The 26,298-nt window shown below is 38.4% G+C and overlaps 1 protein-coding gene across 18 annotated transcripts in view; it reads left to right on the top strand.

Annotated features, from left to right (window-relative positions):
- The window catches only part of ATF7IP2 (activating transcription factor 7 interacting protein 2), a 70,964-nt gene that overhangs the window by 13,492 nt on the left and 31,174 nt on the right, over nucleotides 1-26,298 (top strand). For 11 of the 18 annotated variants that reach the window (XR_016226241.1, XR_016226242.1, XR_016226240.1 and 8 more), the window contains 4 exons: nucleotides 12,147-12,997; nucleotides 14,570-14,694; nucleotides 19,535-19,669; nucleotides 23,418-23,513. Coding sequence is in view for 15 of the 18 variants with exons in the window: in XM_008257708.5 (XP_008255930.2) it covers nucleotides 12,157-12,997; nucleotides 14,570-14,694; nucleotides 19,535-19,669; nucleotides 23,418-23,513 (1,197 nt within the window). In the remaining 3 variants the exon portion in view is untranslated. Of the gene's footprint in view, nucleotides 1-12,146; nucleotides 12,998-14,569; nucleotides 14,742-16,737; nucleotides 16,867-18,337; nucleotides 18,488-19,534; nucleotides 19,670-23,417; nucleotides 23,514-25,697; nucleotides 25,729-26,298 lie in introns of those variants that run through there. The other 7 variants (XM_089321702.1, XM_089321706.1, XM_089321697.1 and 4 more) reach the window with 7 other exon arrangements.

The raw sequence follows: 26,298 nt of genomic DNA, 5'->3' as shown, positions 1-26,298 counted from the left end.
CCGTAGCTTTGTTCTTTTTACTCAAGATTGCTTTAGTTATTCACAGTGTTTTGTGGCTGCACATGAATGATCTATTTTAAGACTTATATGAAAAGTGTCATTAGAATTTTGATAAGAATTGCATTGAACTTTTAAAAATTTGTATCATAAATACAACATTAGGAACATAGTAATTCTTCCCACCCTCTTACCCATTTCCCCCTTCCTCCTCCCTCTTCTGCTTAGTCTGAGAAAGAAAAAGGAAGGAAGAAAAAGATTGGAATTAAAAAAAAAAAAAAAAAACTAAGAGAACTGCTCCTCAACAGTCTAGACAAGGGCTGTTCTATGTACTGCTTCTCAAAGGTGATTTCATTTTTTTCCCCTTCCTCTTTTCCTTTCCTTCCTCCCCGTTCTTTCCTTTTAGAAACTTAATTGTCTTTAAAGAAGAACTCAAGGATGGTATATCTCTTGTGAGCTCTTAGACATATTTTTTTTAAAAAAAAGATTTATTTATTTGAAAAGCCGAGTTATAGAGAGGCAGAGGCAGTGAAGTACTCCACAGCACTGGCCCTGACATAACTAACTTATGAGACATAATATGATCTTCCATTTAATAGGCTGAATAGAAGTGATTCTTGGGAACAAGTTTTACTATTAAATCTCATGATGTAACTCTTTAAGACAGCGGTCCTGCATGGGAAGTTAGTGCACAGTGACTCTTGTTGTTTATTTAACAAATAACACTCTTGTGTATGACAGCAGTAATCACCCAAGGCTCTTGAAATGAGCTGCCTCAGCTGTGGAAGCCTTTTGGATCCACTGGCTCGACAAAGTTATAAGCAAAGTGGAAGTTCTATCCTTTCTTCAGAGAAAAGTACATCCTTCTTTGGTGGCCATTTCTTTCCACTAGTGTCTCACAGGGATCCATAATGTAGACATTTTTTTCCAGAGTGTCTTGGCTTTCTGTGCCTGAAATGCTCCGTCTGGGCTTTCTAGCCACACTGGAATGCCTTTAGGGCTGATTCTGACATCAGAATGCTACTTAAAGCAATTGTCATTATATGAGTCTGCAGTATGAACTACTTTCCCTGTTGGAGACTTCACTCCTTTTTAATTCTGTCTATTATTGTTTCTAAACACTTAGTCCTATTCATACGATCACTTTAACCTTGCTCCTGTCTATACGGTCACTTTACCACTTATTCCTCTCCTTTTTATCTTTAAAACACTTAAGCTACTCTTTTTTATTTAAGGTTTATTTTTTTATTAGAAAGGAAGAGTTACAAAGAGGTAGAGAGAGAGAGAGGTCTTCATCTGCTTTATTGCTAGCCAAATGGTTTTAACGGTCGGAGCTGAGCCAATCTGGAGCCAGGAGTTTGTTCTGGGTTTCTTGGGTACAGGGGCCCAAGCAGTTGGGCCATCTTCTGCTTTCCCAGGCCATAACAGAGAGCTGGATCACAAGCGGAGCAGCCGGGGCGCAAACTGGTGCCCATATGGGATGTTGGCACTTCAGGTGGTGGCTTTACCTGATACGCCATAGTGGCAGCCCCTTAAGGTTCTATTTTTATCCGCCAGCTTAAGGGATTTTGGGGTCCTATGCCTAGTTGTTAAGCCTTACATTTAGAAGTAAGTCCATAGGAATGTATGTACAACTACACTGCTTTGCAGTTGTGAACTTCATACATTTCATAATTAAAACTTTAAGATCTTGGTAATTCTTCCTACTGTGCGAGCCCTGCCACCCACACTCCCACCCCATTTCCTCACCCCTTTCTTATTCTCACCCTTATTCACTAAGATCTGTTTATACTTAACTTTTTACATATATATGATTAACTCTATTAAAAGTATAGTGTTTAGGCCGGCGCCATGGCTCACTAGGCTAATCCTCCACCTGCCACGCCGGCACCCCAGGTTCTAGTCCCAGTTGGGGCGCCAGATTCTGTCCCGGTTGCTCCTCTTCCAGTCCAGCCATCTGCTGTGGCCCGGGAGTGCAGTGGAGGATGGCCCAAGTGCTTGGGCCCTGCACCCCATGGGAGACCAGGAGGAAGCAGCTGGCTCCTGGCTTTGGATCAGTGTAGTGCACCGGCCGCAGTGCACCAGCCGTAGCGGCCACTTGGGGGGTGAACTAACGGAAAAGGAAAACCTTTCTCTCTGTCTGTCTCTCACTGTCTAACTCTGCCTGTCAAAAAAGTATAGTGTTTAGTGATTCATACGAAAAAGATGAATAAAATATTATAAAGGAAAAGATAGTTAAAAATGTGGAATGAGAAGCTGTTCCTCAGCAGTTGAGAGAAGGCCTGTTCCAAGTAATTTTCTCAAGAGTGTCCATTTTGTTTCTACATGTTGTCTTTAAGGTGCTATGTTACCACAGGTCAGGGAGTGCACACAGAATTTGTCTCTTTGGAACTGGCTTAACTTAGTATGATGTTTTCCAGTTTCATCCATTTTGTTGCAAATGACCTGGTTGCATTTTTTTTTTTTTTACTGCTGTGTAGTATTCTGTGGTGTATATCCTGCATAATTTCTTTATCCAGCCTTCAGTTATTGGGAATTTAGGTTGATTCCATATCTTTGCTATTGTGAATTGAACTGCAATAAACATGGAGACACAGAGAGCTCTTTCATATGCTGATTTCATTTCCCTTATATAGATTCCAAAGAGTGGAATGGCTGGGTCATATGGTAGGTCTGTATTCAGACCTCTGAGGATATCTACACTGTCTTCCATAGTGGCTTTACCAGTTAACACTGCCACTAACAATGGATTAGGGTACCTTTCCCCCCACATCTTCACCAACATTTGTTGATTTCTGTGTGAAAGCCAGTCTAACTGGGATGAGGTGAAACTTCATGTGGTTTTGATCTCTATTTCTCTGATGGCTAGCGATCCTGAGCATTTTCTCATGTGTCTGCTGGCTATTTGGATTTCCTCTTTTGAAAAATGTCTAAGTCCTTTGCCCATTTCTTAACGGGATTGTTTGTTTTGTTGTTGTTGAATGTCTTGATCTCTTTTATATATTCTGGTTATTAATCCTTTATCAGTTGTATAGTTGGTGAATATTTTCTCGCATTCTGTTGGTTGTCTCTTCACCTCGCTGATTGTTTCTTTTGTAGAGCAGAAGCTTCTCAGTTTGATATAATCCAATTTGTCGATTTTGGCTTTGATTGCCTGTGCTTTCAGAGCATTTTCCAAGAAGTCTTTGCCTATGCTGATATCTTATAGGGTTTCTCTGATGTTCTCTAATAATTTGATGGTGTTGGGTCATAGATTTAGGTCTTTAGTCCATTTTGAGTGGATTTTGGTGAAAGATGTCAGGTTAAGGTCTTGCTTTATGCTTCTGCATGTGGCGATTCAGTTTTCCCAGCACCATTTGTTGAAGAGACTGTCCTTGCCCTAGGGGTTGATTTTAGAACCTTTGTCAAAAATAAGTTGTTTGTAGATGCTTGGGTTGATTTTGGGTGTTTCTATTCTGTTCCATTGTTCTATCCATCTGTCTTTGTACCAATACCAGGCTTTTTTCATTATAACTGCCCTGTAGTATGTTTGAAATCTGCTATTTTGATGCCTCCAGCTTTGTTTTTGTTGTATAAGATTTCTTTAGCTGCTTGGGGTCTATTGTGTTTCCATGTAAATTTCTACATCATTTTTTCTATTTTTTAAAGAGATTTATTTTACTTATTTAAAAGTGAGAGTTAAAAGGAGAGGCAGAGTGAGAGAGAGATCTTCCATCCTCTGGATGACTAGCCAAGTGGCTGCAATGGCCAGAGGTGTGCTGATCAGAACCCAGGAGCTTCTGGGTCTCCTACATGGGTGCAGGGACCCAATGATTTGGAACATCATCTACTGCTTTCCCAGGCCATAGAGAGCTAAATCAGAAGTGGACCCGCCAAGAATTGAACCAGTGCCCATATGGGATGCTGGCTCTGCAGGCAGCAGCTTTACCCATTACACCACAGTGCCATCCCCCATCATTTTTTCTATATCTGAGAAAAGTGTCTTTGGTATTTTGATTGGTATTGCATTGAATCTGTAAAAGGTTTTTGGTAGTATGGACATTTTGATGCTAATGATTCTTCCAATCCATGAACATGGAAGATTTTTTCCATTTTTTAGTGTCATCTTATATTTCTTTCTTTAATGTTTTATAATTCTCATCATAAACATCTTTGGTTAAATTTATTCCAAGGTATTGGATTTTTTTGGTAGCTGTTGTGGATGGGATTTATCTTAGGAGCTTTTTCTCAGCTGTGGAATTGTCTGCATGTACAAAGGCTGTTGATATTTGGGTCTTAATTTTATATCCTGCTACATTTCCAAGCTGTTCTCTGAGTTTCAATAGTTTGTTAGTGGTTTCTTTTGGATCCCCTATGTATAGGATCATGTCATCTGCAATAGGGATATTTTGACTTACTCCTTCATTATTTGTATCCTTTTGACTTCTTTTTCTTGTCTAATGGCTCTGGCTAGAACTTCTAGGACTATGTTGAAAAGCAGGAATTGAACCGGTGCCCATATGGGATGCTGGCACTGCAGGCAGCAGCTTTACCCTTTACACCACAGTGCCAGCCCCCATAAGAAATTACTATAAAGTACTGTATGCCAACAAAACGGGAAACCTAGAAGAAATGGATAGATTCCTGGGCACATATGACCTACCTAAGTTGAGCCGTGAAGACGTGAAAAACTAAAAACACCCAAAGGGTGAGAATGGGCACCCTTGTCTGGTTCTGTATCACAGTGGGGTTGCTTACAACTTTTCTCTGATCGTTAGAACACTGGCTGTGGGTTTGTCATAAATTGCCTAGGTTGTGTTGAGAAATGTTCCTTGTATTCCCAGTTTGTTTAAAGTTTTCATCATGTAGGGGTGTTGTGTTTTATCAAATGCTTTCTCTGTGTCTATTGAAATAATCATATGGTTTTTGTTCTGCAGTTTGTTAATGTGATACATCACATTGATTGATTTGTACATGTTGAACTGTTCCTGCATACCAGGAATAAATCCCACTTAGTCCTGGTGGTTGATCTTTCTGATGTGTTGTTGGATTCAACTGGCTAAAATTTTGTTGATGATTTTTCCGTCTGTGTTCATCAGAGAGATTGGTCTGTAGTTTTCTTTCTCTGTTACATCTTTTTCAGGTTTAGGAATTAAGGTGATGCTGGCTTTATAGAAAGAATTTGGGAGGATTTCCTGCTTTTCAGTTCTTTTGAATAGTTTGAGAAGAATTGGAATAAGTTCTTTAAATGTTTGGTAGAATTCAGTGGTGAAGCCATCCAGTCCTGGGCTTTTATTTATTGGGAGGGTGTTTACTACTGCTTTGAGTTCTGTATTGGTTGTTGGTGTTTTTAGGTTTTCATGTCTTCACGGCTCAATTTAGGTAGGTCCTATGTGCCCAGGAATCCATCCATTTCTTCTAGGTTTCCTGTTTTGTTGGCATACAGTACTTTATAGTAATTTCTGATGATTCTTTTTATTTCTGTGGGGTATGTTGTTAAGTTTGCTTTTTCATCTCTGATTTTGTTAATTTGGGTCTTTTTTTTTTTAGTTGGGCCAGTGGTTTGTCAATTTTATTTATTTTTTTGAAGAAGAAGCTCTTCGTTTTGCTGATACTTTGTATTGTTTTATTGGTTTTAGTTTTGTTGATTTCTTCTCTAATTTTACTTATTTCTTTTCTCCTGCTAGTTTTGGGTTTGTTTGCTATTGTATTTCTAGGTTCTTGAGAGGCATTGATAGCTCGTTAATTTTGTGTCTTTCCAATTTCTTGATGTAGGCACCTATTGCTGTAAACTTTCCTCTTAACACTGCTTTTGCTGTATCCCATAAGTTTTGATATATTGTGTTGTCATCTTCATTTGTTACCAGAAATTTCTTGATTACTCTTATGATTTCTTCTGTGACCCACTGTTCATTCAGGAGCATGTTGTTCAGTCTCCGTGTGCTTGTATATGTTTTGGGGATTCCTGAGTTGTTGATTATCAGCTTCATTGTGTTGTGGTCAGAGAATATTTTTTGAATTTGCTGAGTTGCTTTATGGCCTAGCATGTGGTCAATTCTAAAGAAAGTTCCATGCACTGGTGAGAGGAATGTATATTCTGTTCCTGTAGGGTGGAAAGCTGTGTAGATACCCGTTAGGTCTCTTTGGTCTATAGTGTCGATTAAGTCTTTTGTCTCCTTGCTGATTTTCTGTCTGGTTGATCTGTCCATTGCTGAAAGTGGGTATTAAAGTCCCCCATTATTATTGTTTGAGTCTGTGTCTCCCTTTAGATCCCTTAACATTTCTTTTACATACCCAAGTGCCCTGTAATTAGGTGCATATACATTTATAATAGTCACATCTTCCTGTGAATTGATCCCTTAATCATTACAGAGTGCCCTTCTTTGCCTCTTTTAACAATTTTGTGTTAGTCTGATATTAAGATGGCTACACCAGCTCTTTTGGTTTCTGTTGTCATGGATACCTTTATCCTTTCACTTTCAGTTTGCATGCCTGTTTTTTGGTGAGATACCCTTCTTGTAGGTAACAAATACATGGGTTTTCTTTTTTATCCCATTCAGGCAGTCTGTATCTTTTAACTGGAGAAGTGAGACCTTTTACATTCAGGGTGACTATTGTTAAGTAACTGTTTTGCCCTGCCATATTTCCGTTACTAGTCCTATTTTTTTACTTTGTGTTTTCTTTGTACTTTTACTGGGTGCTTTTCTACCTTCACCTTCTTTCACAGTGATGTTCCTGTTTCTGTGTGTAACATATCCTTGAGCATCTTTTGTAGGTCTGTGCAAGTAGTTGCAAATTCTTTCAATTTCCATTTGATATCAAAAATCTTTATTTCACCTTCATTGATAAATGAGAGCTTTTCAAGGTATAGTATTCTGTGTTTTTTCTCTAAGGACTTGGAATATATCTCAACAATCTCTCCTAGCCTGTAGGCTTTCTGGTGAGAAGTCTGCTTTGAGTCTAATTGGCATTCTGTTGAATGTGATCTGTCATTTCTCTTTGTGCACATTTTAGAATCTTTTCTTTATCTTTTATTGTGAAGAGTTTTACTACAGTGTGTCGTAATAAAGATCTTTTCTTGTTGTGTCTATTGGCAATTCTGTGTGCTTCTTGTATTTGAAGTTCCCTTTCTTTCTCCAAATTGGTGACGTTTTCTGTTGTTATTTCATTAAAAAAGCCTTTTAATCTTTTCTCTCCTTCCACTCTTTCAGTAACTCGTAGGACCCATATATTAGGTCATTAGATTGTATCTTGTAGATCTCCAACAGTGTTTTTTAGTTTTCTAATTTATTCTATTTTTTGGTCTGACTGTAAAATTTTTAGGACTTTGTCTTCTAGTTTTGATATTCTCTCCTGTCTCCCCTACTCTGTTGTTAATACTTTTCACTGCATTTTTTATTTGAACTATTTAGTTTTTTGTTTATAGAATTTCATTCTGCTTTTTCTTTTACTATTTCAACATCATGAGAAAATTTTTCATTTTAGTTCATGAATTTGCTCTGGTTGCTTCTAAGTAATCTGATGATCAATTTTCAGTGCTGCATTTCTGGTGTCTACCCTGTTTTCATCTTCACCTTCTACTATTGAAGTACGGTAAAGTTCCTTTGGAGGGTTCTTAGTGTCTTCCTTATTCTTTTATTTATTTATTTGATTTGAAAGGCAAAGCAAGAGAGAGAGAGAAAAGAGAGAAGGAAAGATTGATCTTCCATTTGCTGCTTCACTCCCCAAATGACTACAGTGACCGAAGCTGGGCCAGGCTGACAACACAGTCTCTCATGTGAGTGTCAGGAGCATAAGTATTTGGCCATCTTCTGATGCTTTCCTAGGCATCAGAGCAGGGAGCTGGATTGAAAGTAGAGCAGCCAGGGTTTGAACTGATGCTCACCCTTGTTAGAGGCAGCAGCTTAACCTATTGCATCACAACACCAGCTTCTAATATACTTAATTTATTACTCTGTTGTGCTACTGATTGGTACGTGACTGCTTTCTACTTTCTGGATATTGTAGTGTTACTAAAGAACATTTTTGCACTTTGACCAGGTAGATACATTTGCAGACATTATTATCTAGCAGTGACAGAGCCAAGTTACAGAGCACATATATTCAGTTCTAGATTTGTGCTACCACCAGTATTGTATGAAAGCACCAGTTTCTCCACATCTTCACAAGCCTCAGTAGTATTTTTATTTTTAGTTATTCTGCTGGGTAATACATAGAAGAATCTCACATGCTTTTATTTGATAAATGGGGTACCGATTCATCTGCTATTCATCATTTTTATTTCTTTTGTGAAGTGCCTGTTTAAATGTTTTGTTTTGTCTGTGCACACGTGTGTGAGCCTTAGAGCTTTTTACAAGGATCTGACCACTGCAGAGGCATGAAAATGTGCTCCGGTTTTCATCTAAAACCCGTTTTACAGTTCACATTTAAATATGCCATGCTTTTGGAGTTGATTTTGTTCTTGTTCTTTTATTATTTTTGAGTTGACTTTGAGATACAGTGTGTGGTAAAAGATTAAAGTATGTTTATTCGGTTTACTTAATTCAAGACTGTCCTTTCTCCCATTTTACTACAATATCACCTTTGTCAGAGGCAGGTAACTATGTGTGAAGCTATTTTTGGATTCCTGTATTGTTTCATTGGTACCACTCCCTCTATTACTACCACCTATTTAAAAGTGATATCTAATATTTTAGGTCTTCTTATTTTGTAGTTCAAGACTATCTTAATTACTTTGTCCCTTGAATTTCCATATAAATTTTAGAATTGGTTTATAAATATACATAAAACAGATACTGGGATTCAAAAGACTACATTTTTAAAATCTGTATATCTTAGTCCATTTTCTGTTGCTAATAACACAATACCACAGACTAAGTAAGAAATTTTTATTTTTTTTCCCCAGAAAGCTTTTATTTAAGGTACACAAGGTTCATGCGTTGCAAAAAAACAACTTTAGGAACATAGTGATTCTTCCCACCTTACCCGTCCTCCAGTTATAGCAAGTAAATAAGTTATAAAGAAAAGAGGTTTTGGTGCAAGGGGCTGCATCTTGTGATGGATGGCCTTATTTTTGGCAGTGTACTGATGTAGTGCAGGTTATCATTTGGTAGGAGATAAGGGGCTTGTGAGAGACCTAGTAGTGGCTTTTATAGCAGACCCACTCTGGAGGTAGCCCATTAAACCATTTATTGAATAAATGGATTACTCATTTTTGAAGGTTGAACCCTAATTACCTCTTTTTTTTTTTTTTTTTGACAGAGTGAACAGTGAGAGAGAGAGACAAAAGTCTTCCTTTGCTGTTGGTTCACTCTCCAATGGCCGCCGTGGCCGGTGCGCTGCGGCCGGCGCACCGCGCTGATCCGATGGCAGGAGCCAGGTGCTTCTCCTGGTCTCCCATGGGGTGCCGGGCCCAAGCACTTGGGCCATCCTCCACTGCACTCCCGGGCCACAGCAGAGAGCTGGCCTGGAAGAGGGGCAACCAGGACAGAATCCGGCGCCCCGACCGGGACTAGAACCTGGTGTGCCGGCGCCGGCCCCTAATTACCTCTTAAAGGTCCTACCTGATTCCACTTCATAATATCCCATAATGAGGATTAAATTTTAACATGAGTTTTAGAAGGGATAAACCACATTAAATCCATAACATATATATTACATGTATTTTGTATGCATCAAATACAGAAATTTTAACTGAAAACTGAAATTTTGGGCCTTACTTTAGGCCATTTCCAAAAGGCCTTGAGAAGGATCATAACAATGTGTTCGCATGGTTGGATATTTTTGTAAGATTTACAAAAGTAAAATATTTTACCTAGTAACTTAAGATTTATGATTCTTTTCACCTTGATTTTTTCCTTAACCTCTGTGTTACCTGAAAATAGAGTGGCTTAAGAATTTTGTGATTGGGCTTATCCTTAATGTGGGTTTAAAAGGTTATGTTTATGGTTCACTTCTGAGAATAGGTAATTATAACCTTTTGGCATAATTGTAAGGTAAATGTGATATTTGGTGCCTGGCACCTGAAATGTATGAATGGTAGAGATGCCAACATTTGAAATTTATGAAGCTAGGAAGTAGTAGGAAAAATTTCCAATCATCTGATGTTTGCAATTTCAAGTATAAGGCTTAGTTCTCATGAGTTTCTAGTCAAAACCGAACTTCTGTGAGAAATATTCAGTAACACAGCACATTCAATTATCAGTTCACCATATGTAGATTTTCTTTTTTGGTAGACATTTTGTCTTTGTAATTAAATTTTTTGTTGTTTATAGGGCACAAAATATTGCAGTATCAACAGAATTACCTCTTAGAAAAAGCTGCTTGTTTTATGCATTCCAATAACTTTTTTTTTTAAAGCAAAAAGTATCCTTCACACTGAAGGGAAGACTTAGTTGTCTCTTTTCTCTATGGGAAATAATGAAAAAATTGTATTCATAAAGAATCAGTCAAATAATGTGCAATCCTACCTATAAAACAATAATCTATAGGTTTATCAGGCTCTTAATGGATTGTATGATGTTTATAAGAGTACGTGTCAGGTTTTTAAAACTTACACTGTGTATACATAACTTATTTTCTTGTTTTAAATATTTACCTCAACCTAAGGCCTCACAAAACCTGTAACTGTTCCTTATCAAATAATATTTTCAATTAAAATAATATAGTATAAGAAAGCTTCAAGTAAGAAACTAGATAATGATAAATGAAAAAGTTATTCTTGCACTTTTGGCTGAGTTATTTGTGCCTTAAGCCCTAGATTCTTTGACTTTCAAAAATTTTATTCATTTGAGAGACAGACAACTCCCCAAAGGCCCAAATGGCTTGGACAGTCTGAGACTGAAGCTGGGAGCTGGGAATTCCACCCAGGTTTCCTACATTGATGCCAGGGATCCAGTTACTTGAGCCATCACTATTGCCTCCCATGGTTTGCATTCAGCCCCTGGAGTTACGAGCCAGAGCTGAGTATTAAACCCAGGTGAACCACTTTGGAACTTGGATGCCTTAAACAGCCTCTTAATTGCTAGGCTAAATGCCTGCTGCTTGTTCCTGACTTTGGGTTTGTTTAGATAATTAGTCTATTTGTTAGATAACTAGTATATGGTGCCTCAATATAGAATAATTCATTTTGCTTGCTTTTATTATGCCTTTGTAATCTGGCAGTACTTCTTTCTTTTAAACCATGTACTAACCCACATTTCTGATCAAAGATGATGTGAATACTGAGGGATCAACAATGAATTACTTTGCGATGTATCTGATTTTTTTTTTTTTTTTTTTTTTTTTTTTTTTTGACAGGCAGAGTGGACAGTGAGAGTGAGAGAGAGAGAGAAAGGTCTTCCTTTGCCGTTGGTTCACCCTCCAATGGCCGCCGCGGCCAGCGCGATGCGGCCGGCGCACCGCGCTGATCCGATGGCAGGAGCCAGGAGCCAGGTGCTTTTCCTGGTCTCCCATGGGGTGCAGGGCCCAAGCACCTGGGCCATCCTCCACTGCACTCCCGGGCCACAGCAGAGGGCTGGCCTGGAAGAGGGGCAACCGGGACAGAATCCGGCGCCCCGACCGGGACTAGAACCCGGTGTGCCGGCGCCGCTAGGCGGAGGATTAGCCCAGTGAGCCGCGACGCCGGCCGATGTATCTGATTTTTACTAAAATTATGAAAAATATTATGTAAGCCAAGTTAAATTTGAACTTCCATTTTTATGTTACATATCTTAATGCTTGTATGAGGATTACTGTACCTCTGATTATTGTGGAAATTTGAACATTAGGAAAGCTTAAAGGGTGCTGATAAATATAGAAAATGTAATGTTCTATACAAAGCATTGTTTTTTATTTTTATGAAGAGATGCCACCTAATCTTTAGGTTATCTAAATGATGGCCATCTTGGATAATCACATCAACAGTGAATGTTTTATTGCTCATGTGATATAACAAAAAAATCAGATAAATTATCAGGACTAGTTTTAAATAGAAGCTTACTCATAATATAAAATTTGAGTTTATATAGCTTAGATTTCTAGAAAAAAAGTGTGTTTCTCAGTGACAAAAGTGTGATTTCTAATAGGAGTAATTATCTAAATTTTGAGATCCACAGTCTTAACATTATTTAAATATCGTTAAGGAAATAACATTCGAGAAAAGCATTTAATTATGATATTTTAAATTTTAGGTTATGAAAGATGGCAAATCTAGATAAAAGTAAACCGAAGATATTAAAAGCCAAAAAAACAATGCCCACAAGTTGCCGGAAGCAAGTAGAGATCCTGAATAAGTCAAAGAATGTTGAAGCATTGAAAACAGCATCAACTGGGAGTAATGTTCCAACTGGTAATCTGAATTTAAGTACTGGTTTCATAATAAGCACATCTAGACTGTCTCAAAATGTTGGTTTCTCATTGGACTCTAACAAAAATACAGTGTCCTCAGAAAAAAACACAATAATCCCTCAGAATTTAATAAAACCAGTTGAAGAAAATGTTGATTCAGAAACCAGATTGGAATGTGTTAATGAACATGTTACATGTCCTAACCAAAAGCCAAGAAAAGCAATAGATTCTCCCAGCAAACTCTGTATACAAAAAGCAAAAGATTCATGGGATACTTCTGAAAGCCATTTTGAATATCATACCAGTGTAACAAGTTCCTTTTTTGAACATAACAAGAATTCTCATCTGAAATCCATTTGGTGGCCACCCTCTCTATTGAGTAGTATACTTCAAATGCCAAAGGCTACAGAAATGAATACCTTGGATGATAAGAGAATTGACAACATGATATCCCTTTCAAAAACAAGCTCCAAATCAGTGTCACTTCATAAAAGGCAAAATGACATTTTAAGTTCAGATTCAGATTTTGTGCCTGTTGAAAAAACACCTAACTTGAGTCCAGTCAGTTCCAGCAACTGTGCTGCTAAAGTTTTGAAAAGTGAAGAATACAATAAAAACTGTTATTCCAGCATTTCAAATTGTGAAAGTACCGAATCAGAATGGCAATCATCACTTGACACTGATGGAAATAACAGTAAGTGTATGTTGATGCATCTTTTAGAGAAATTAATCTAGTCACTTTCCTTTGAGGGATTTTAAAGCCTCATATACAGACAGAGTACATATGAGTGTAGGCAAGGAAACAGTAAATGATGACTAATTATTTTTAGAGTATCTTGTTTTAAACCATTTTTTAAAAAAGATTTATTTACTTGCAAGGCAGAGTTATAGAGAAGAAGAGATCTTTCATCTGCTGGTTCACTCCCCAAATGGCTGCAGTGGCTAGAGCTGAGCCAGACTGAAGCTGGAAGCTAGAATTCCATCAGTGTCTCTTACGTGGGTGGCAGTACTTGGTCATCATCCTCTGCTTTCCTAGCATATTAGCAGGGAGCTGGATCAGAAGTGGAACATAAGGGAAATGCACTGGCACCTATAGGATATGCTGGTACTACAGGTGGTGGCTTAGCCCACTGTGCCACAACGCCAGCCCTTCTGAGTCATTCTTGATGGGGAGAGCTAAAGTATTGTTAAAAGAGAAAATTAAAACGAATTTAGTTTTGCAGATCTTAATTGGTTTTATTTATAGTTCTTGGAATTGGGCAGGAGTTTGGACCAAAATGATTCAATTTTTGTTAATAGAGGAAAGGAAGTGAAACTTAGAGAGGGGAAGTGAAGTGCAGAGACAGCCTGATAACCCAGATCTGCCTTGAACTCAGATAACTGCCTGATAACTCAGATCATGTCTTGAAGAGCTGGCCAGTTGGGATTGGCTGAGGCTCAGTTGCAGTCTGTATGCATCAAGTTTGTTTACAGTTCACTCTGTATAGAGAAACCTTTAGGCCAGACTTAAAATATATACAAAGGCTGCTTTAGGCAAAACTTGATTCACTTTAACAGTATCCACCATATCAAAAAGGAAATCTGACAAATAACTAGTCACTTTCTCTTGATTGTGCAAAAAAAATCAAAAGGTGGTTTATGGCAATCATGTATTCATTTTATCTATATCTCTTATTTTAAAGTTTTACTAGATTTAAAAGGCTAGTTGAAAGAGTGGGTTTTTAAAATTGTTGGTGAACACACTTCATTCTGTAGAGCTGATCTGTATGTAAATCATGTTAAGTATAAAATGACAATAGTGTTTGTGTGTGTGTGTGTGGAGAGAGAGATAAACACTAAATAATAAATGAAATTCTAGAGTTGTAAAGTCATTAAAATATCAAAAGGATATGTTGGTTATTTAAACAGAAGAAGAAACTTGAGGTTTTTTTTTTGTTTTTGTCTCAGCTACAGAATGATCATCATTTAACAAGATGTATTTAAAATTACTTAAAAGTAATAATTGGATAACCTATTAGGAATATATAGGACTAAGTAACTGTACTCACATAAAAGTAAGCAGAATGATTTACTTATTGTAAATGATTAAATGTTATTATAATTTATTCAGTTTTCATTGGTAAAGATATATTTAATAAAGTTAAAGGAGAATGTATCTGAGACCAGAACCCTACCTAGGATATAAGGAGTAGTTTGGTGTTTCCATTTGCTTAGAGGGTTCCTAAATTAGGTAGTTCTTCCTTCTCTAATTTTGCATCTCTCTAAGGCCAAAATCAGAAGAAGAGGATGTTTTCAGAAAACAAAGAAAATGCTAAGCGCATGAAAACTTCAGAGCAAATTAATGAAAATAGTCGTGTAACCCCAGAAAGGCAAACAGCATTGCTGGAAAAGGTAAAAATTGAGACTTTAAACATTTGCTTCAGAAACTTTTACTTTTGGTGAGTACAAATGTTAAATTAACTGATCTCCACAATGACATAGTACAGATGACTTTGTTAATAGAAAATAGGTTTTTGAAAACTGAATTAGCAGACAGAGCAATTAGGGACAGATAATTTTTTTAAATATCCAAAACAGCCCTGATTTCTAGAAAATCATCTTGGGCATAGTAACTGAGAATGATCTGTAGGTACAGTTCTGTTGTACTAAGAGAATGTCTTCAGTCGTTCTACACTCAGATCTCTGTGTGAGTCATGCACTAAATGACCTGGAGCTTTGCTGAACAGTCCAGTCTTTGTATTGGTCTTTGAACTGCAGCTATAGCTGCTTATAGACCTCATCACAATTGATCACTCCTTCATAGACTCAAAATAACACAGAAGTCCATTGCAAAATCCTATTGCATTCAGGTTTAATTGTCCTAATATCCACATTTACATGGATATACTGCATTATCAGATACTTTGCTTTAGAGCATCATTAAACACACTTCTTTCATTTTTCCCCATTCTATATGATGATACTACAGTCTCCATTGATGTCTGATCATCTGTGAATAGAAGTGTAATGAGCTTCAATTTTAATATATTGACTCTAATCAGGACCTGTTTTGATGATTGTGTTTTGCTATTTCATTACTATTTGACTGGCACCACTAAAAGTCATTACTTGATAGATGAATGTCTCTCAGCTGTAATGGACCAAAATTTCCCTATCCAAATAATTCTGCAAGCTGTTTCAGAAACAAAAGCACTACTGTTTTCTTTTTTTTTTTCTTTTAATTATTTATTTGAGAGGCAGAGTTAGAGGTACAGAGAGCAAGCATCCTTCTGCTGGTTCACTCCCCAGATGGCTGGGCCAGGCCAGAGCCAGGAACTTCATTCTGGTTTCACACCTGGGTGGTACAAGTCCAAATCCTTGGGTCATCTGATGCTTTCCCAGGTGTATCAGTGGAAGCTGGATGGGAAGTAGAGCAGCTGGGACTTGAACTGGTGCTTATATAGAATGCTGGCTTTGCAGGTAGAGGGTTAGGGTTAATCTGTTGTGCCACAACACCAGTCCCAATACTACTGTTTCTAAAACAGACTGTTACAGTTATATTGTTATATAACCTGTGAATATGTATTCACCTAATAAAGGGAAATCTTTTTGAAAGACTCATGCAGATCCACCTTAAAAGGTGAGTCACTAGTTTTTCTCTTTCTGCCTGCCTTTTTCTCCCATACAGGCCAGAGGAGATACTAATGAAAAACATATGTAATTGCTCTATTTCTGGCAGGGATGGAATAGTAGAACTATGGATGAAGCCTAATGATTTTGTTATCCAAGAAAAAGATAAAGAGATTCTAGCCATGTCTTATTCCCAGTGATTAGTGGCTGCATTCAGAAATAAGTTATGATACAGACATAGCAGGACAGCATTTAGCCTTTGCATGTCTTGATTTCACTGGTATAGAAAAATCAATATATTCCTTGTTGCTGTCTACCTCCTAAAATATATGACCCAAGTTGACTCAAAGAAAATAGTTCTTTGTACTGAATTTAGGGAATATTGTTTATGTGTTACCTACCCTCAGAAGTTTCTTGCACATATCCAAACACAACTTGGGTAGTAGCTAATTCTTTATTCCTATCTCTAAATAGCTAGCTTTCCCTAACATATTGTAATTCCTGTTCAAACAACTGCCTCTAAAGCATGTCTGTGTGTTTATCATGTTTGTATTTTGTTGATGTGGGGCCCCTATTTTGATGTTGTTCTCTACTGACAGTCCCAGCACTGTTATTTCTGCTCATAACCTCAAAACTGGCCGAATTGGTTGCAGTTAAATTAGAAAAGGGCAAGAATTTTGTCATGTAATGTACAAGCTGTTCACTTTTCTCACCATCATAGAAAGTTGGGGGCTGGATGTTACGTTGCAGCCAGTTAAGCTGCCACTTGGAATGCTTGCATCCCATATCAGAGTACCTAATATCAAGTCCCACTTTTGCTTCAAGACCAGTTTCCTGCTAATGCGCACCCTGGAAGGCAGTGATGGCTCAAGTACTTACATTCCTGCTGCTCATGGGAGATCGGCAGTGAAGATCTGGCACAGCCTGGCTGGTACATGAATCCATCCTCCCTCTCCCTCTCCCTCTCCCTCTGCCTTTCAAATAAAAAAAATAAATTTACAGTTTAAGAAAGCTTTGGCAGATTTATACTTTCTACAAACTTTAGGCCAACGTGGCTGCCATCTGCAAATTGAAGTTAGGAATTGCATTAGATTCCTTAATGTTGGACATACTACTTTTGGTAAAAGACATTATGATGTATTTGTTGGAGGTTAGTGTGTTTTCTGTATAATGAATACTATAAATGAGAACAAGTATCAGCTCTGACCAAGAGGAATCACTCCTGGGTGGGCATTTAGTCCAAAATAATAAAATTTAAGGTTCTGCCTGTATCTGAATCACCAGGAGTGCTTGTTTAAAGTGTGATTTATTTTTCCTTTTTTTTAAAGATTGATTTGAAAGGCAGTTACAGAGAGAGGGAGAAACAGAGATCTTCTGTTTCAGGATCACTCCCCAAATGGCCTCAATGGCTGGAGCTGGGCCAATCCAAAGCCAGGAGCCTCTTCCAGGTCTCCCACATGGGTGCAGGGTCCCAAGCACTTGGGCTATCCTCTGCTGCTTTCCTAGGCACATTAGCAGGGAGCTGGATCAGAAGTGGAGCAGTCAGAACAAAAACTGGTACCCATACAGTATGCTGGCTCCACAGGCATCAGCTTTAAACTGTTGAGCCAGAGTGCCAGCCCCAGATTTTGTGATTTTAACAGGTATCTCATGTGATACTTCCTAACTAGAGAAGTTTGAGAAACACTGCAAATGTGTCTCCATCTTGGAAGCATGTAGCTATGTCTCTCCAAGATTTATCTGGATATAAGCATCACATACTGACCCCCGCCAGTTACCTGGCAAGCATATAGGGATCCATAGAAACCATACATGGGTAACAGATAATAGCTATAATAAAAACTGTATGTGTCTATGTTTTTACATATAGGAAATATATGTATATTGAACATTTATTCATTTAATCAAACATTTAAAAGTTGTGAAAGTAAGAACCACAATCATGTCTTAATAATGTTGAAAAACCAGGGAAGAATTGTGAGTGAAGCTTATAGATGAAGTCAAGTAGATGATAATGGTAAGGAGTGGGAGTAATTGGAAACAAGAAGGGAAGATTACAGAATATGATCATTCTGGTGACATCAGTATAAGAGTTTAACATAGGAACTGTATGTTGCAATTTTGAACACCATGACGCAAGACATTAGGAGAAGATAGAATTATTAATATCTTAACTATATCACAGCAGGTGTCATTATTAAGAGTCTACTTACTCTGATAGGAAAATTGCTTACAGGAAGAAGTTACACACTGAGTGAAAAACTACAATGAATGTTTCTGAATGTGGCTCAGAGCTGTTATTTTAAGTGTGCATTGAAATAAAATTGTTTTAGAGATTTATTTATTTGAAAAGCAGTTAGAGGGAATGACGGAGAAAGTGGGGTAGAGGGTGAGGTGGAGAGGGAGGTCTTTCATCTGCTGGTTCACTAAAATGGCTGCGATGGCCAGGGTCTGGAACACCATCCTGGTCTTCCACAGGAGTGACGGGGACCACAGGACTTGGACCATCTTCTGCTGCTTTCCCAGGCACATTAGCAGGGAACTTGATTGGAAGTGGAGCAGCTGGGACTCACTGGTAGGGACTTGAACCAGCTACTCATATGGGATGCCTACATCCTGGGTTGCAGCTTAGCTCTGTACATCACAGTGCAGGACCCAGCCAGTCTAATCTTTGAAAAACAGATAATGACCCGGTTGCCCCTCTTCCAGGCCAGCCCTCTGCTGTGGCCAGGGAGTGCAGTGGAGGATGGCCCAGGTGCTTGGGCCCTGCACCCCATGGGAGACCAGGAAAAAGCACCTGGCTCCTGGCTCCTGCCATCGGATCAGCGCGGTGCGCCGGCCGCAGCGCGCCGGCCGCGGCGGCCATTGGAGGGTGAACCAACGGCAAAGGAAGACCTTTCTCTCTGTCTCTCTCTCTCACTGTCCACTCTGCCTGTCAAAAAAAAAAAAAAAAAAAAAAAAAAAACAGATAATGAAATGCATTAATTTTTCATTTGATATTTACTAGAATCTGTCAGAATGGCATGTATTGTCCCTGACTACTTTGAATTTTAACATAAAAAAGCTATCCCCTTTAAAAAAAAATTGGTATATTTGTAATGGTGATCATTTTACATGTATATTTCCTCATATCAATTTACTGTTTTCCATTTTATGGAACTGTTACCTATTACTTTATTATGTTCTTATAAATCCTTTGATAATCACTCATTCAGTAAGCATTTATTGTATCTACCAATTTGTAGACAGGAAAAATGAAGTCCAGAGCTGCTGTGACTTCCTAAAAGCCATGTAGCTTTTTAATGTCAGGGTCAGGTTTCAAACTTGTGTAATTTGTTCCATGTCTGCTATAGACCAACTATTCTCATCAGTCTCTGGTTTTCAGATAAATAGAGTTCCTTTTTATGGAACACATCTGTATATTTAAACATTGGGTGAGTTTGATATTCAAGTGCTGCAAAAATTATTAGTATAGTATTAAAAATATTAGTATACAAATGTATAAATAAAAGTATTAGTACAGTAAATCCAAGAAAATAGCAAAGCAATTTTTTTAAATGTAGAAAATTAAACTTTAAAAATTGAAACCTCAGATGTCTTGTTTTTTATCTTCAAACTCTAGGTCAAACATTTGATTCAACAGGAAATCTGTAATACAAATTTCAAACAATTTGATAACAAACTGAAAGAATTGAATGAACGCATTGAGAAGATGCAGTGCAAGAACAAACATGAAGCAGTAGCTAATGAGCTCTTTGTAAGTTTCTAACTTCATTTGAGTCCTTTTAAAAAGTAGAATTGGATGATATCTTACTGGGAGAGGAAAACAATCATGGACAACCCAAATCTGATGTCTAGCCACGTGATTAATTTAAGACTGCATCACAGAGTTGAATTGTATTGCATTTCAGCAACACCGGCCCTTGAGAAGTGCTCTTTTTTTTTTTTTATCTTTCTTTATTTTTTTCCCTAAAAAACCTCTTATTTAATGAATACAAACTTCAAAAGTCACTTTTAGGAATATAGTGATTTTTCCAGTCATACCCACCCTCCCACTCCTACCCCCACTCCCACCCTAACTCCTCCTCCCTCTCCCTCTCCATTCCCAGTCCCATTCTCTGTTAAGATTCATTTTCAATTAACTTTATACATGGACAGCCAACTCTGTAACTAATAGACACAGACTGAGAACAAGTTTTACAGTTAATTCTCATAACTCATTGAGGACAGAAGTCCTGCATGGAATGTAAGTGCACAGTATGACTCCTGTTGTTAATTTAACAATTAACACTCTTATATATGACCTCAGTGATCACCCGAGGCTCTTACATGGGCTGCCAAGGCTATGGAAGCCTTTTAAATCCACAGTCTGTCAGTATTTGGACAAGGCTATAAGCAAAGTGAAAGTTCTCTTCCCCCTTTAGAGGAAAGTACATCCTTCTTTGATAGCCACTTCTTTCTACAAGGGTCTCTCTCACAGAGAGCCTTCATCTAGGATATTTTTTTTGCCACAGTGTCTTGGCTTTTCCATGCCTGAAATGCTTTCATTGGCTTTTCAGCCAGACCAGAATACCTTAAGGGCTAATTCTGAGGACAGAGTGCTATTTAAAGAAAGTCATTGTTGGCCGGCTCCGTGGCTCAATAGGCTAATCCTCCACCTATCAGCGCTGGCACACCGGGTTCTAGTCCCGGTCGGGGCGCCGGATTCTGTCCCGGTTGCCCCTCTTCCTGTCCAGCTCTCCGCTGTGGCCCGGAAGTGCAGTGGAGGATGCTTGGGCCCTGCACCCCATGGGAGACCAGGAGAAGCACCTGGCTCCTGACTTCGGATCAGCGCCATGCGGTGACCATTGGAGGGTGAACCAACAGCAAAGGAAGACCTTTCTGTCTCTCTTTCTCACTGTCCACTCTGCCTGGAAAAAAAAAAACCTATTGTTCTATGATTCTGCTGTATGGACTGCTTCCCATGTTGGAACATTCTCTCCTTATTAATTCTTTTATTATTACTAGGCACTTGATCCTATTTATATGATCACTTTAACAATCCTATCTATTAACATCACTTTAACACTTAAGATGGTATTTTTACCACCGATCTTAATGGGATTTGGGGACCCATGGCAAGTTTTTTTTTAAGTTTTTATTTAATGAATGGATTTTTTCGTGGATACAACTTTAGGAATATAGTGGTTCTTTTCCCCATACCCACCCTCCCATCCCAACTCCCTCTCCCTCTCCCATCTCCTTCTTCACTATGGTTTATTTTTAGCTTGATTTTATATACAGAGGACCAACTCCATGTTAAGCATAGATTTCAACAGTTTGCACCCATGCACATACACAAACATACAGAGTACAGTTTGAGAACAAGATTTGCAGTCGATTCTCATAGTAGAACTCATTAAGGACAGAGGTCCTACATGGGGAGTAAGTGCACAGTGACTTCTGTTGTTCCTTTAACAATTAACACTCTTATTTATGACGTCTTATTTATGTTTCTTATTTATGAGCTCTTGCCATGGGCTGCCAAGGCTATGGAAGCCTTTTGTGACCATAGACCCCATAGGTATGTGGACATGGCCATGGCAAGTTTTTAAATTGTAACCTTAGAAGTAGGTCTATAGGAATGTATGCAGAACTATACTGCTTTACAGTTAAGAACTCCTCCTCCCTCTCTTATTCCCACTCTTATTTTTTACTGAGATCTACTTTCAGTTGATTTTATACACATATGATTAACTCTGTGTTAAGTCAAGAGTTCAACAAATAGTATGAAGAAGAAGAGAAATGCTCTTAGAACTACTAGGCATTCTACGTGAATTGATAGGTTTATTGATTAGGCCATTTCTTTTCATTGTTAATATATCTTTTATTTTTTAAGATTTATTTACTTGAAAAACAGAGTTACAGGCCGGCGCCGTGGCTCAATAGGCTAATGCTCCACCTTGCGGTGCCGGCACACCGGGTTCTAGTCCCGGTCGGGGCGCCGGATTCTGTCCCGGTTGCCCCTCTTCCAGGCCAGCTCTCTGCTGTGGCCAGGGAGTGCAGTGGAGGATGGCCCAGGTGCTTGGGCCCTGCACCCCATGGGAGACCAGGAAAAAGCACCTGGCTCCTGGCTCCTGCCATCGGATCAGCGCGGTGCGCCGGCTGCAGCGGCGGCCATTGGAGGGTGAACCAACGGCAAAGGAAGACCTTTCTCTCTCTGTCTCTCTCTCTCACTGTCCACTCTGCCTGTCAAAAAAAAAAAAAAAAAAAAAAAAAAAAAAAAAAAAAAAAAAAAACAGAGTAACAGAGAAAGGGAGAGCAAAGAAAAAGGTCTTCCATCTCCTGGTTCACTCCCGAAATGGCCGCAACTGCTGGAGCTGAGCCGAACTGAACCCAGGAGTCAGGCATTTTCTTCCAAGACTCCCACATCGGTTCAGGGGCCCAAGGACTTGGGCTATCCTCTGCTGCTTTCCCAGGTGCATTAGCAGGAAGCTGGATTGGAAGAACAACGGCTGGAACTCAAACCAGTGCCCATATGGGATGCTGGTGCTACAGGCTAGGGCTTTTTTTTTTTTTTTTTTTTTTTTTTTTTTTTTTTTTACAGGTAGAATGGACAGTGAGAGAGAGAGACAGAGAGAAAGGTCTTCCTTTTGCCGTTGGTTCACCTTACAATGGCCACTGCAGCCAGTGCACTGCGCTGTTCCGAAGCCAGGAGCTTCTCCTGGTCTCTCATGCGGGTGCAGGGCCCAAGGACTTGGGCCATCCTGCACTGTACTCCCGGGCCACAGCAGAGAGCTGGACTGGAAGAGGAGCAACCAAGACAGAATCCGGCGCCCCGACCGGGGTGCCGGTGCCGCAGGAGGAGGATTAGCCTATTAACCCACTTTGCCACAGCACCGGCCCCTAATATATCTTTTGTTAGAGCTTATACAACCCGTTTCAAACTATCTTGGAATCTTTTTGTCTTGTTTTATTCTTCTGAGGTTACCTGCTTATTGGTATTTTTACCATTGTTTGTTCTCTTGCACACCAGTTAAAAGTTTGATGTTCTTATTTTTCCATTCTTGATCATTACACCAGCATAGAATGTAATTTGAATGTTTTTGCTTATATAGTCAACCTTCTATATTGTTGAATTCTTGTATCTGTGGATTCAGTTAACCACAGATCAGAAATACTCAGGAAGAAATTGTATTTATTGAATATGTACAGACGTTTTCTTGTCATTATTCCCTGTGAATCTTTATACAGCATTTACTTTGTTTAGGGACTAAATGTAATCTAGAGATTGAAGTCTACAGGAGAATATGTGTAGGTTCTCTGCAAATATGATACCGCTTTACATAAGAGCTTTGAACATCACTGGAGCCAATCCCCATGGATACACAGAGACAGTTGTCTAAGAATTTCTCATTTATTTAGGTGAATGCCTAAGTTTCACAAAACTACCCTGGCAAATAACTTCTCCTTCTATAAGATATTTAGTATTCTGTTTAGTATTTGTTTTTGTCTTTTTCTTCTAGGCAAAAATAGCAAAACTTCAGAGACGTATTAAAGCAGTATTATCATCTCAGAGTATTCGTATAGAACCAAATGTGTCTACTAATACAGCCTATAAGGTTGGTATATAAACACAGGAGTTTTAATAACCTAATTGATTTACATTATTAGTAGTTGTGTTATCAGAAATAAATATATTTCCAAGCAGGACAGAAGGCTTAAAGGGTAACAAGTTTATATTTAGAATGTTTCCATGATTGTATCTCTGGAGGATATACCCTTAGGTGCTAAACAATTTATTTCTTTTTAGGCAGTACAGAGGAATTGGCGATTATCTAAACTACTTCCCTACCCCATCATTTTATAATGAAATGTATTCAACATATACAGCAAACTTGGAAGAAATTTTACAGTCAAGACACATTCATGGCCCGGCGCCATGGCTCACTTGGTTAATCCTCTACCTGCGGTGCTGGCATCCCATATGAGCACTGGGTTCTAGTCCTGGTTGCTCCTCTTCTAGCTCTCTGCTGTGGCCTGGGAGAGCAGTGGAGGGTGGCCCAAGTGCTTGGGCCCCTGCACCCGCGTGGGAGACCAGGAGGAAGCACCTGGCTCCTGGCTTTGGATCGGCGCAGCACCGGCCGTAGTGGCCATTAGGGGAGTGAACCAACGGAAGGAAGATCTTTCTCTCTGTCTGTCTCACTCTCTGTGACTCTACCTGTCAAATAAAAAAAAAAAAAAGACACATTCCTAGATTCTATTTTTTTTACTATTTGACTATACTTTTCTCATTTATCTGTCAATCTATGCATTCTTCTAAGCCAATTTATATTGGTACATTGAAAATGGTGACATTTTATGTCAAAATACACTTGGAAATGTGTACTTTTTCAGCTTAATTTTTATTACGCATTTTTCAATTTTAATTTTTAATTAGCTTTAAACATTCAATATAGCTCATAGATAGAATTTTTTAAGAATATTTTATTTATATATCTGAGAGGCAGAATTAGAGACAAACATCCTCCTTCCACTGCTTCACTCCCCAAATGGCCACAACGGTTGTAGCTGGGCTGATCCAAAGCCAGGAGCCAGGAGCTTCTTCAGGGTCTCTCACATCGGTGCAGAGGCTCAAGCACTTGGGCCCTCTTCGACTGCTTTCCCAGGCCATCAGCAGAGAGCTGAATCAGAAGAGGAGCAGCCATAATATGAACTGGCATCCATATGGGATGCCACTGCCACAGGCAGAGGCTTAACCCTGTATGCTACAGAGCCAGCCCCTCATAGATACAATTCTAAGAATGTAATGATAGTCCCTTCCTCCTTCTCCTTCCTACCCTCCAGCATCCCTCCCTCTCCCTTTTTTTAGTTTTTGAGATAATATATTTTGATTTATATTACAGTAAAAAGGCTTAATGCTTCACTAAATAGTTTAACATGTAAAAAACCAAAAACCCCTAGTTTAGTGGGAATTAGACAATGGCTATAAACAATAATTGAACAGAAATATGACCAGTTTATCCATATACAGTAAACTTTAAGGTAATCATAGAGCAATGGTATAATGCTCTTAAACATTGGCTTGACAAAGGTATAAAACAGTTTACAGAACTGTGTTAGTACTGATACAGGCATTTCATTTCTTTTTTTTTTTTAATTTTAGCTCTCCCATATAAGGGAGAACACACAGTATTTGTTTTTCTGTGTATGGCTTATTTTTCTCAGCATGATGTTCTGCGGTTATGTCGACTTTGCTGAAAATGGTAGAATTTCATTCTTTTAAATAGCTGGATAATTTCCATGCTCTCTATATACTGCGTATTCTTTATTCATCTGATGATAGACACCTGGGTTGATTAGAATTTTTGGCTATTGTGAGCAGTAAACATGGGAGTGTAGGTTTATCTTTGATACAACATGTTCGTGTCTTTTGGGTATATACCCAGTAGTGGGATTGCTGGATCATATGGCAGATCTATTTCTAGTTTTTAAAGAACTCTCCATACTATTTTCCACAGTGGCCACATTAACTTACATTCCCACCAACAGTGTATAAGTGTTCCTCTTTCTCTGGAAATATGTACTTTTAAAACATTACATATACATTGCAGTGATATAGTATGTGTTACAAGTAGACTTTTTTGTAAAATTTAAATATTTCCTGTGCATATTTGGTGAATTTTTTTCTTATAATGTCTTTATTAGGATTTGACTTCAGATTCATGTTAGCCCCAATAAATGAATTGGGAAACACTTCCTCTGTTTTCTTAGAGTTTGTCTAAGATTTTTATTATTTCTCAAAGGTTTGAGAACCCACCTCTGAAAACTCGCGAGGTGAGCAGCTTTAAGATTTCTGCCTAAAATTTTAATTCTTTTTCATTTTGTCTCAGTTTTGTAAGTTTACTTTGCACAGTCTGTTTCATCTAAATTGTATAATTTGTTGACATACAGTTATTTCTAAAACTCCATTTTCCTTTTAATGGCTGTAGAACTGTTGTGATATAGTCTACTTCATTTCTGGTGTGGTGAATCTATGTTTCTTTTTTTCCTTGATCAGTCTTGATGTTTTTAAAGCTGTTCTCTATCTCCTTTACATTGATTTCTAACTCTTTTAAATTCTTTGGATACAGTTTATTCTTTTGTTTCTAGCTTCTTCCAAAGTAAAAGCAGTTTTTAATCTTTTCTTCTACTAGAAAACATTTAAAGCTAAATTTCTATCTACGTACCAATTTTTCTAAGCACCTTGTAAGCATTTGCTTTCTGTTATGCTTAGGTTATGCATTTCATAGTGCAGAGATTTTAGTATAGTCTTCGATATTATTTTTGTTTTCCATCAGGCTCAAAATAATTTCTAGTTTCCCTTGTGGAGTGGGTTGTTTGGAAGTTTGTATGTTTAATTTCCAA

Source organism: Oryctolagus cuniculus, chromosome 19, assembly GCF_051225735.1.
Source record: "Oryctolagus cuniculus isolate XC-2025 breed Fujian yellow rabbit chromosome 19, ASM5122573v1, whole genome shotgun sequence".
Lineage (NCBI taxonomy): Eukaryota > Metazoa > Chordata > Mammalia > Lagomorpha > Leporidae > Oryctolagus > Oryctolagus cuniculus.
This window is presented reverse-complemented; position numbering and strand designations above follow the sequence as displayed.